At 40.1% G+C, this 13,306-nt stretch overlaps 1 protein-coding gene across 3 annotated transcripts in view; it reads right to left on the reverse strand.

Moving 5' to 3' along the window:
• The window catches only part of tmem214 (transmembrane protein 214), a 60,463-nt gene that overhangs the window by 3,781 nt on the left and 43,376 nt on the right, over window positions 1–13,306 (reverse strand). For all 3 annotated transcript variants that reach the window (XM_041187960.1, XM_041187959.1, XM_041187958.1), the window contains 3 exons: window positions 5,263–5,359; window positions 2,711–2,879; window positions 1,693–1,844 (listed from right to left, as the gene is read on the reverse strand). In XM_041187960.1, coding sequence (XP_041043894.1) covers window positions 1,693–1,844; window positions 2,711–2,879; window positions 5,263–5,359 — 418 coding nt within the window. The remainder of the gene's footprint in view (window positions 1–1,692; window positions 1,845–2,710; window positions 2,880–5,262; window positions 5,360–13,306) is intronic.

Here is a 13,306-nt window from a genome sequence, read left to right on the forward strand (position 1 = left end):
TCAAAGAACAATCTATTCAGTCCCACTCCCTCACTCTTTCCCTATATCCCAGAAATGTGTTTCTCCTCCAAAAAGGAGGATTAGATAAAAATTTCAAGTATCTGTTTTATGGAAATGAGTATGAGATGGAGTTGTTTCAGGGTCGATGAGCCAAGCATGAGGAATTTGTTTGTTGCTTGGCAGCCTGTGAAATAAAACAATTCATATCTACCCGCGTATCATTAAGTGTTTTTTAATATGCCTTTAAAGAGGTCAGAGCAGCACATCCAAAAGATAGTCTAAAAGTTAACAAAAACAAAAGTTGCTGGAAAAACTCAGCAGGTCTGACACCATCTGTGGAGTGGGAGACAGAGTTAACGTTTCGAGTCTGTAACACTCTTCATCAGAACTAAAGAGGAATAGAAATGTGGTGAAATATAAGCTGTTTTAAAGGGGGGGAGGGGGAAGAAACAGGTGGAGCTGGATAGAGGGCCAGTGATAGGTGGAGGCAAAGGAGAGATTGCCAAAGATGTCATAAAAAAGGACAAAGGGGTGTTGACAGTAGTGATATTAGCTAAAGGATGTGTTAATGGTGACATTAAGGGTAGAAAGCAGGATGAGCAAGTGACAGATGGCCCTAGTGAGGGTGGGGTAGGGGGGAAGGGGTCAAAATGGGCTAAAAGGTGGAGATAAAACTATGGATGGAAATAAATTTTAAAAATAATAATAGAAATAGGTGGGAAAAGAAAAATGTATTAAAAATGTAATTTTTAGAAAAAAGGGAATAAAAAAAGGGGTGAAGATAGAGGAGAGAGTTCATGATCTGAAGTTGTTGAACTCAATGTTGTGTCTGGAAGGCTGTAAAGTGCCTATTCGGAAGTTTGCGTTGAGCTTCACTGGAAAAATGCAGCAGGCCAAGGATGGACATGTGGGCATGAGAGCAGGGTGGTGTGTTGAAATGGCAAGCAACAGGAAGATCCGCGTCATGCTTGCAGACAGACTGAAGGTGTTCCGCAAAGCAGTCACCCAGTCTGTGTTTGGTCTCTCCAGTGTAGAGGAGACCGCATTGGGAACAACGACTGCAGTAGACTAAATTGAGGGAAGTGCAAGTGAAATGCTGCTTCACCTGAAAGGAGTGTTTGGGCCCTTGGATGGTGAGTGGGGGGGTGGGGGAAGTAAAGGAGCAGGTGTTGCACCTTCTGTGATTGCATGGGAAGGTGCTGTGGGAGGAGGTTGAGGTGTAGGGGTTGATGGAGGAGTGGACCAGGGTGTCCCTACGGAATGTGATCGGGGGGGGTCGGCGGCGGCAGGAAAATGTGTTTGGTGGTGGCATCATACTGGAGTTGGCAGAAATGGAAATGGCGGAGGATGATCTTGCTGAGTTTTTCCAGCAATTTTTGTTTCTGTTTCAGATTTCCAGCATCTGCAGTATTTTATTTTTATCTTAGTCTAAAAGTTAAGATTACTGTGGAGTACTATTGTTGCACTCCAGTTGTGCAATTATTGTTTAGCACCAGCAAATGAAAAATGTTCACTTCTATTGTATAGCCAGCACAACTGTACCCAAGAGAATAGCTGAGGTACACCTATATATGCAACAGCAAGTCAGGTAGGCATCTTATTGCCAGCTAAGAAAATTTAGACTTTAATTGCCATCAGTCTGAATAGGTTGAAAATAAAAGAATGAAGCACACAGAGACCAGAGATACTTACTCGCAAGAATTAACAAGCTGTTTCCACCACTGTTTCATTACCATTCGCATATATTCCAAAGCTGGAAATAGATAATTCTGATGTACAAAGAGAAGCAATTCCTTGATGTAGTTTACAAACTGCATCACTGCATCTGGGAGATTAGAATGAAGCTGTAAAAAAAATGTGATTAATGGTACTCAGACACAAAAATATAAATTAACCTAAATCCATGCTTCAGGCTTTGTCCAGGTCCCTGTATTTCAAAAATCCATTAAAGCAAGAGTCCAAAACAAGTACCTCAGAAGTCATGATTTCCAATTGAGTATTACTCTTCCAGAGCCCCAGCAAGGTAAAAGAGAACAAGAGCAGTGTAAAACAATTAGGGCATGTAGCTACCATAGCCAAAAGCTGAACAGCTTTCTTCTGGATGCCTGTGGGTGTCACCACAGTTCAATACACAAAAAGGGAACTTGAAACATGCGCAGACAAACCAACACTGCCAGCAATTTTATAATAAGTTTAGTTAATAGTACTCAGCCATTAGGACCCAATGGTGCCTTTTGCCTGGAATCTTCATTGTAAAAATGTTACATGACTGGGGACCAAGATTTAACAATCCAACACTCTGCCTTGGTCTCCCCAGGTAAGATCATTTTGCACAGCTTGCACACTGATCTTACACAAAAACCCAGTAATTTATTCTAAAGCACTAAAGTGAGTGTGAGAATGGAGATTGTGGGGTCTCATTTCACTTCTTGAACTACCCTGTGAAGAATCACAAGTGCTTTAAGTCACTGACATTTCATGTAGAACCACCAAACAGATAGGGAAATCAGTGATCTTGTCAATTCACCACTGCAAACAATATGGAACTCATGATACTAACAAGAACTGAAAAAGCCAAGGAAATCTGCACTAAATAGAAACTAGATCTCATTTTAATTGATTGTTTTGGCAGAATCTTTAAGGTTTTATATGCAACACTCCCTCAAAACCTGCCTCATATATAGAATTATTGTAAAAACATTGTACTCACCCACTCAATAAGCCTGGGTAGATTTTCAGTGATCCATGAAATATGACTTGACAACATTTCCTTTGTATATACAACTGATTCAGTCAGCCTTCTCCAAACCAGTTCAAGGTTTGGTCCAAACATTGTTACAGCCTCTGAATAGTAATAAGGAGTATTTGCTTCTATCCAACTGCAAAAATAATGAACAGATCCAAAAAGACAGATCAGAAACCAGGATGTAGCATCAGAAAAGGAGAAACAAAAGTGCATTAAGAACCAGGAGAGAGAGATAGCACTAGAGTAAGAAATAAAGACGCTGTCAAACTAAGGTGGTGTGCAAAAAAGGTCCAAATCAGCAAACAGTGCATGTACATAAATACACAAAATGTAGCAAATAAAGTTGGTGAGCTGCAGGCATAGATGGGCACATCAGAATATAAAAATGGTAGGAAGGGCACTAAGTTTTCCTGAATAAAAGGTATTTAAGGAAGTTAGGAAAGGAAAGATGGCGAGATGACGGTATTGATTAAGGAGAATATTATAGTGCTGAAGAGCGAGGATGTCCTGGAGGCATTAAGGGTAGAATTTATTTGGTTAGAGTTAAGAAACAGTATAGGTGTAATTGCACTACTGGGTATATTCTATATGCCACTAACTCATGGGAAAGGTAGAGGAAAAAATTCACAGGGAAATTCCAGAGAGGTCAGGGCCCAGCCAGCAAAGCTCACATCCCATGAATGAATTTAAAAAGGTGCAAAAACTAGAGTAGTGGTAATGGGATTTTAATTATCCTAATACAGACTAGCATAGTAATAATGTAAAGGGCAGACAGAAGGAGAAGAGTTTCTGAAATGTCTTCAGGACAATTTTCTTATCAGCATGTTACAGCCTAACAAGGATGCATTGCTGGATCTAGTTCTGGGGAGTGAGGGGAGCCAAATGGATTCAGTGTCAAAAGGGAAACATTTAGGGGATGGTGGTCAGAGAATAAGTTTTAGGTTAGGTATGGAAAAGATCAAGAAGCACAATCTAGAGTAAAAATATTGTTAAAAGAGGGCCAATTTCAATGAGTTGAGAATGGATCTGTCTCCAGTAAATTAGAAAGAAAGATTGGTAGGCAAAACTGTAAAGGAATGATGGTCTTTCAATAAAATGAGATTGCTCGGGCACAATTTAGGTTCATTCCCATGAGGGGGAAATGCTTATTGCAACCAAAGCCAGGCTTCTTAAATGATGAAAGACAGTAAAATGAAGCTAAAAGGGAATGGGTGGGGAATTGAGCTAGCTGAGTTTTTCTTGCAGAGACTGGCAAAGACACAATGGGCCAAATAGTTACAGCACAGAATCACAGAATGGCCTGTTTCTATGTCAACAAAAGGCATTTTAGCAAAAGGAGGGATCATAAAATTGAGAGTGGAGCATTAACTCACAGATCATTTTTGACCAGTAATTACTATGTTGAAGATTCATACTGAACAGAATATTTAAGAGACTTCCAATAAATATAGTTTGTGAACAAAGGATTACATGCAAGGCCGAATAAGTAATTATAAAGCGATAACTAGAGCTTTCCGAGACTGCTTGCAAGTCAGTCAGTTGTAGTCTCTGCCTACAACGGCTTTTGAATAAACATAATGAACGCAAGCAGCAATTGTGTAAGTGACTTTACTATACATAATGTACATTTTTACTTGCAAGGTGAAATCTGAAGGTATGCATGCATCTCCCAGAAACTGATCCAAGAAAACCCTCTCCAGTACTTCTATCCTCCCTCCCAAAAATTTAAGAGATCCTAGGACACGCCTTCCACTACAAGATCTTGGGACATCCCTCATGAGCTCATAATCCAGAACCACCTCAATGCTTCCATACCCTAGAACTTCCCTCCCACACCCATGAATCACCCTTCCTAGGCTCCTGGACCTGTTATACTTTGAGTTTTGCCAAATCCTATTTACCTTCCCTTGCCATCCCCCATTGGTGCTATCAAAAAAAGTTATACCATCTACATGTTACAGAGGCCAACAGATCAAGGCCAAAATCAGATTTAAAGAATATGCATATAAAGCATGAAATTAAACTCTTAAAACTCCACTAACACTACCACAAAACTGCAATAAAAACTCAATTTGACCAATTCACTGAATTTCTCAAGTGGTTCATGGCGATGTGCAGGGTACATTGTACATGACATAACATACAAGACATAACATACCCCTTGGTAAAATAATGTTTCAAGTTCAAAATCAGACATTTCCATCAATATATTCAAGAGGTATTCAAGTAAAAAAATCTTTATAGAGAAGCTTAATTGTCTGTTAGTGTAATGTTTAATGTCTATATTATTTCAGACTTTGGAAATTTCAGTTACTAAAGAAAAATGGTAATCAACTGCGTGATGTTACAGGAAGTAAGTGTGACTAATCGCCAACAAGGACAAGACAAAATACTTTTGATATGTAATAGATAATATCTAAGTGTACATGTTCAGCTTTATTTTGTGCGAAGGAACAGCTGAAAAAAAAAGTGGTAAAGGACAATCTTGGTCATATACACATCCACTCTGCACGAACCTGTATCCCCGTTTGGAATAATGAGATATTTTATTCCAAGCCTGCTGAGACACAGACATTATTCCGGACTGCCTTAGGACATCAGCAGAAGATGACGCTAAGAAGAAAAATTGGGTGAATAGGGTTAGTCAGCAACAATGGAATTCACATATTTCTCCATTACAGGAGTCACCGGTTTCAACCAGTTCAGGGCACAGTAAGTGAATAGCTTATGAAAAGTGTTCAGCTTATAATTAAATTGAATTCTATCTCAAATGATACCTCGAGCTGGAGTTTCTGCTGTTTAAAATTTCCCAAAGAACTAATATGCAGAACACCTTTAGGTAGTTGGCATGATTGTCCAACGAAATCAGGGGAAAACAGCAATGTACAATGTCAGCCTACATGTGTATCTGGAGGCATCAGTTCTTCACATCTTTAACCATGGAGCCCTGAGGAGAACTACACGTAGTGTGCCAAGTGGCTCTGAAGTCCACTGACCCTATAGGGAATGCATGCAAAGCTCATGATAATTTTATGTTGGTGGAAAGTCCTGCCCACAATATGACTGAGGCATAAGTAGTGCCTGATGGGCACTGCTTGGGAAACCAGTTAGAATGTGCATTACTGTTCGTGCTATTCTTCTCTGATCATTGGACAATCCTGCCAGTTACCTAAATCTGTTCTTCATAGGAGGTCAGTAGCTGTGTCCATTGATGGATGTTCATAATTTCTCTATTTTCAGGTGAGGTTGAAGATTGCCAGTGTAACTTACACATTCCCAGTAGGAGCTATCACCCAACTCTGCACACTCCTGCAGCCAGATTTGGAGACTATTTCCACCAGAGGGATGCTGTCATAGCTACGCAGCTTTCAAATTTTATTTGCCTGGAAGGAATCTGCTAGAAACCTCCATTGCATCCCTCAACTTTCAATTTATCAAGCAAGCATTTAGAACAACTTGAAGATTTCATTGAATTGCTGGTGGAAAATAACCAATAAAAGTAAGCTATGCAATTTCAAGTTCTCAAATATAGAGCATAATTGACTGTACTTGTTGCAATTTGTGCATCCAGTTTGAATGCAACATTCATGACTAGGAATAGATACTATTACATCAAAATAAAACGTGCTCTGTAATCATAAACAGATGAAACCATGCATGGCAGTACTGTAATAAAAGCAAAATACTGCGGATGCTAGAAATCTGAAATAAAACAAAATGCTGGAAAAACTCGGCAGGTCTGTCAGAGGTCTGAGGAAGAGTCATACAGACTCAAAACGTTAACACTTTCTTTCTCCACAGGTGCTGCCAGACCTGAGTTTTTCCAGCATTTTCTGTTTTTATTATGGCAGTACTGTACCCCAGATCAAATAAATTGAAAATTAAAGTACACTAATTTAAGTCATATGTCCACACATTTAAATTACTGCTTAATCAAATATCTTAAACAAGCTTTTCATCTAAAAGCTAAAAGATCAGCACCATTTCAGCAAGACAGATTGCAAAGGGTTTGACAGCATATTAAATAAGGATGGAAGAGTTGCATTATCGACAGAAGCCAGAAACTTCTTAAAAGGTTGGAAAGGAAGACGAATGCGCACCTCAAAGCCCAATTCATAAGGCTCATGAACAAAGACGGAGGTTGGTGCTTTCATTGAATTATGGAATGATATAGGCAACTATTCAGCCCATAATGTCTGTGCTGGATCTTTGGTAAAGCTAACCAATTAATGCTATTCTCCTGCTCTTTCCCCAAAGCCCTGTAATATTCTTCCTCATCAAGTATTTATTCAGTTCTCTTTTGTATATTCCTATTGGATCTACTTCCACTACTTTTTCAGGCAGCGCACTACAGATAGCATAAAAAAAAAAGCACTGTCAAGTGTTTCTTCTTCACACCTCTATTTTTTGCCAATCACCATAAACTTGTGTCTTCTGATTACTGATCTTTGTTACTGGAAGGAGTTTCACTATTTGGTCTATCAAGTCTCCTCAGTCTTCTCTGCTCCAAGGAGAGCAACTCTAATCTTGCTGCAGAGTCCTGGAACCATTCTTCTAAATCTCAACTGCACCTTCTCTAACACCTCACATCTTTCCCAAAATGTGACCAGAATTGAGAACACCCCTGAGGTCCAAATAATGTTTCAAGATACTAGGATAATTTCCTTGTTTTGTACTCCATGCCTCTATTCATAAATGATCCCATATGCTTTAAAAACCTTTTCAACTTGTCCTCCCACTTTCAAATATTTGTATACATACACTCCCAAGTCTACTTCCAGCACCTCCTTTAAAATAGTTATCATTTGTGCTAAATTTCCTCCATCATGAGTCTACCCATTTCACAAGTCTGTCCATATGCTCCTGAGTTCTGTTACTATCCTCATCATTTACATTTCATATTTCCTATCATCTGCCAACTTCAAAGTTATGCCATAAGCACAGTCATTAATATACATCAAAAAGAGCAGTGGTCCCAACATGACTTCTGGGAATACCACTGCAAATCTCCTTCCAACCAGAAAAATAACTATGCACCACTACTCTGCTTTCTGACCCTCTGCCAATTTTGTATCCAAGCTACCACTATCCCCTCAAATCCCATGGGCTTTAATTTGCTAACAAGTCTATACATGGTATTTTGTCAGATGCCTTTTGAAAATCCACAAACATACCGTATCCCCATCAACCCTCTACGTTACTAGGATGACCTTGACCAAGTCAGTTATAAACTATTGGCCTAACAAACTATGCTGACTTTCATTCATTAGTCCATAAAACTTTCCAAGTGCCAGTTAAATTTGCCCCAGATAAAATGTCTCAAGGAGTTTTCTCACCACCAATGTTAGATTAACTGACCCATAGTGGCTAACTTTATCCATCTCACTTTTCCTCTAAGCATTTGCAATCCTCCGGCAGCACCTGCATATCCAAAGAGAATTGAATATCCAAAGAGATTGTAGCAAGAGCCTCCATAATTTCCACCATGACTCAGTAACCGAGAATGCATCCTACCTCGACCAAGTGACACTGGGCCTGCCAACTGCAAGCACCTTGGGGTAGAGTTTCTGCCAGATTTTTTAAAAATTCATCTTTGGGATATGGGAGTTGCTAGCTAGACCAGTATTTATTGCCCATCCCTAACTGCCCTTGTTCAGAGGGCATTTAAGAGCCAACTACATTGCTGTGGGTCTGGAGTCACGAGACCAGCTGAGGACAGCAGATTTTCTTCCCTGAAGGACATTAGTGAACCAGGTGGGTTTTTAGAACAATGGAGAATGGTTTCATGGCCATCATTTTTATTGAATTCAAATTCCGCCATCTGCCATGGCTGGATTCAAACCCAGGTCCCCAGAGCATTAACCTGGGTCTCTGGATTATGAATGCAGTGACAATACCACTATGCTATCGTCTCCCCAGCACTGCTATTTTTAACCACAATTGACTCAAATCAGCATAATACGTGCAAAAGATCACACAATTTTAAGCACAAATTACGTTCAGCACAAGCTGAATTTGTGATCTTTTGCACCAGTTTAAAAATAATTAATAGCAGTCAGCCCTACTCATATCCCTGGATGAATCAACACTGTCTCCTGTCAACAGAAGATGACTGCCAAAACATGTCTGTGCATGCACACTGGTCCATGCATGTGCAGAAAACCAATGGTGTCACACTGCTGCACCCAGCGCTAGCACCCCTGTGCACATGCAGCAATGACATCAACATGCATACATGCCATTAAGCCAGTACACCCTCACGTAACTATATGACGTTAATGGACGAGCTGCTGTCTGATGAGATTTCCATTTGTCATTTTACTGTTTGCTGGGGTTAACTGAAAGCCGCTGCAGTCGCTTTATCCGCTTGAGCAGCTGATAAAAATTTGTGCATAGCACTCCTCCCACGAGGACAATCTCAAAGCAGTGTGGGCAGGTCTCCACATCAGACAACTTCCACCCACATTAGTGCTTCCTCCACCAATAAGACCATAAGATGTAGGAGAAGGCGGCCATTTGGCCCATCATGTCTGCTCGCCATTCCATGAGATCATGGCTCATCTGATAATCCTCAACTCCACTTTCCTGCCTTTTCCCATAACCCTTGATTCCCTTACTGATTAAAAATCTGTCTATCTCAGCCTCGAATATACTTAAAAGACCCAGCTTCTACAGCCCTCTGCAGTAAAGAATTCCACAGATGAACTACCCTCAAGCAATTCCTCCTCATCTGTCTTAAATGGGCAACCGCTTACTCTGAGGTTATGCCCTCTGGTCCTAGACTCTCCCACAAGGGGAAACAACCTCTCAGCATCTACCCTGTCAAGCCCCCTAAGAATCTTGTATGTTTCAATAAGGTTGCCTCTCATTCTTCTAAACTCCATACAGGTCCAACCTGCTCAACCTCTCCTCATAAGAAAATCCCTCCATCCCCAGGATCAACCTGGTGAAACTTCTCTGGATTGACTCCAATGTCAGTATATCTTTCCTTAGATAAGGGGACCAAAACTATTCAGAGTATTCTAGGTCTGGTCTAACTAGTGCTTTCTATAGTTTTATCAAGACTTGCCTATTTCTAAACTCCATTCTCTTTGAAATAAAGGAACATTCCATTTGCCTTCCCCACTACCTGTTGAACTTGTATGTTCATTTTTTGGGATTCATGCACAAGGACTCCCAAATCCCTCTTTCTCCATTTAAATAGTATTCAGCTCCTCTATTCTTCCTGCCAAAGTGCATAACTTCACATTTGCCCACATCATATTCCATCTGCCACGTTTTTGCCCACTCACTTAATCTGTCGAGAGCCCTCTGTAGACTCCTTGTGTCATCCTCACCACTTGCCTTCCCACCTATTTTTGTATCATCCACAAATTTGGCGACAGTACATTCACTTCCATAATCTGTAATCTCCACTAGTTACAGGTTGCCATCCTGAAAATGGCCCCCTTATTCCAACTCTCTATTAGTTAGACAATCCTCTATCCATGCTAATATACTTCCCCCAACACCATGGGCTCTTATCTTAAGTAGCCTAATGATAAGAACTAGGAGCAGGAGTACGCAATTCAGCCCCTGGAGTCTGCCCCGCCATTCATTACGATCATGGCTGATGTCATTTTGGCCTCAACTCCAATTTCCCGCCCTCTCCCCATAGCCTTTCGACCCATTACTAATTTAAAATCTGTCTATCTCCTCAAATTTACTCAGCATCCCGGCATCCACGGCACTCAGATAGTGAATTCCACAGAATCACGACCCTTTGAGAAAAGTAATTCCTCCTCATCTGATTTAAATCTAACACCTCTTAGCCTAAAATTATGGCCTCTTGTTCTAGAATGCCCCACAAGGGGAAACATCCGCTCCACATCTGCTTTGTCTATTCCCTTTAGCATCTTATATACCTCAATTAGATCTCCTCTCATCCTTCTAAACTCTAGCAAGTGTAGGCCTAAGCTGCTCAATCTCTCCTCATAAGACAAGCCCCGCATCTCTGGAATCAATCTAGTGAACCTCCTCTGAACTGCCTCCAGTGCAACTACATCCTTCCTCAAGGGGACCAAATCTGTGCACAGTGCTCCAGGTGCGGTCTCACCAATGCCTTGCACAGTTGCAACAGCATTTCCCTATTTTTATACTCTATTCCTTTAGCAATAAATGCCAAAATTCCATTTGCCTTCCTTATTACCTGCTGTACTTGCATACTAGCTTTCAGTGATTCATGCACGAGGACACCAAGATCCCTCTGCACTGAAGCATTCTGAAGTTTCTCTCAATTTAAATAATAAGTCGCCTTTTTATTCTTCCGACCAAAATGGATAACCTCTCACTTATTCACGTTAAACTCCATCTGCCAAATTTTGGCCCATTCACCTAACCTGCCCATATCCATTTGTAAAATTTCTTATTTCTTCCTTGCAACTTACTTTCACACCTATTTTGGTGTCATCTGCAAGTTTAGCTATAGTACCTTCTATCCCTGAATCCAAGTCATTGATATAGATTGTAAATATTTGGGGCCCCAAGGACCGAACCCTGTGGCACCCCACTAGTTACAGCTTGCCATCCAGAAAAAGGTCCATTTATCCCAACCCTGCTTTCTGTTGGTTAGCCAATCCTCTATCCAAGCTAATATATTACCCCTAACTCCGTGATCTTATCTTGTGTATTAATCTTTTGTGTGGCACCTTATCAAAGGCCTTCTGGAAATCCAGATATGCTATATCTACAGGATCCCCATTATCCACTTTGCTTGTCACATCTTCAAAGAACTCCAGCAAATTAGTCAAACATGATTGACTCTTCATAAAACCACGCTTACTCCGATGGATTGCATTTTGACTTTCCAAATACCCCATTACTACTTCCTTAATAATGAATTCCAACAATTTCCCAACAACAGACGTTAAACTGGTCTATAGTTTCCTACTTTCTGACTCCCCCTTTTTGAATAAGGGTGTTAATATTAGTATTTTTCCAAACCACTAGAACCTTTGCAGAATCCAGGGAATTTTGGAATATTATACCTCTGTTGTCACTTCCTTTAAGACCCTGGGATGTAGGCCATCAGGTCCTGGGGACTTGTCACTCTTTAATCCCAATAGTTTGCTCAGTACTTTTTCTCTAGTGATGGTAATTGTTCTAAGTTCCTCCTTCTCTATATCCTCTGCACTACCTGTTACTACTGGGGTGGCCTTATCGAACACCCTTTGTAAATCCAAATATATTACATCTACTGGTTCCCCTTTATCTATCCTGCTAGTTACCTCAAAGAATTCTAATAAATTTGTCAGGCATGATTTCCCCTTCATGAAGCCATGCTGTCTCTGCTTGACTAGATTATGTAATTCTAATTGCTCTGCTATTACATCCTTTATAATAGATGTTATTAATAAGCATTTCCCAATGATAGATGTTAAGCTAACTGGCCTACAGTTACCTGTTTTTTTGCCTCCCTCCTTTTTTGAATGTTACATTTGCAGTTCTCAAATCTTCTGGGGTTTTCCCAGAGTTTAAGGATTCTTGGAAGATTACCACCAGTGCATCCACCACCTCTGGAGCTACTTCCTTCAATATCCCAGGATACAACCCACCAGGTCCAAGGGATTTATCAGCCTACAGCCCCATTAGTTTCCATAGTACTTTTTCTTTAGTGATAGTTATTGTATTTATTTCCTCCCCTCTTTTGTCCTTTTATTATTTAGTATTGGAATGCTATTAGTGTCTTCTACTGTGAAAACTAAAGCAAAATATTTATTCAGCTCCTCTGCCATTTCCTGGTTCCCCATTATTATTTTCCCAGCTTCATTCTCTAAGGGGCCTATGTTCACTTTGGCGCCTCTCTTCCTTTTTTATACATTTGAAGAAGCTCTTAATGTCTGTTTTTATATTATTTGCTGATTTACCCTCAAGGTTTATTTTCCCCCTCTATTATTTTTCTGGTCATCTTTTGTTAGTTTTTAAAACTTCCCCAGTCCTCTGGCTTACCATTAATCCTTGCCACATTGTATGTCTTTTCTTTTAATTTGATACTATCCTTAACTCCCTTGATTAACCATGGTAGGCTTATCCCTTTCCTTGAATTCTTCTTCCTCACTGGGAAGTATCTTTGTTGTGAATTGTGAACTATTTTCTTAAACGTCTGCCATTGTTCAAACTTTTTTCTGCTACAATCCTATCCCAGTCCACTCCAGCCAACTCTGCCCTCATTCCTTTGTCATTACCCTTATTTAAGTTTAGCACAGTTGTTTCCAACCCAAGTTTCTCGCTTTCAAACTGAATGTTAAATTCTACCATATTATGGTCACTGTTTCCTAGGGTATCTTTTACTCAGATCATTTATTAAACCTACCTCATTACACATTACCAGATTCAAAATAGCCTGATCCCTGGTTGGATCCACAACATATTGTTCTAGGAAACTGTCTCAAATACACTATGAATTCTTGCTCGTGGCGACCTCTGCCAATTTGATTTTCCAAATTTACATGAAGATTAAAGTCACCCATGATTAAGATACTGCCTTTTTTTTTACATGCCCTCATCATTTCCTTTATCTTT

The sequence above is a fragment of the Carcharodon carcharias genome, chromosome 5 (genome assembly GCF_017639515.1).
Source record: "Carcharodon carcharias isolate sCarCar2 chromosome 5, sCarCar2.pri, whole genome shotgun sequence".
Classification (NCBI taxonomy): domain Eukaryota; kingdom Metazoa; phylum Chordata; class Chondrichthyes; order Lamniformes; family Lamnidae; genus Carcharodon; species Carcharodon carcharias.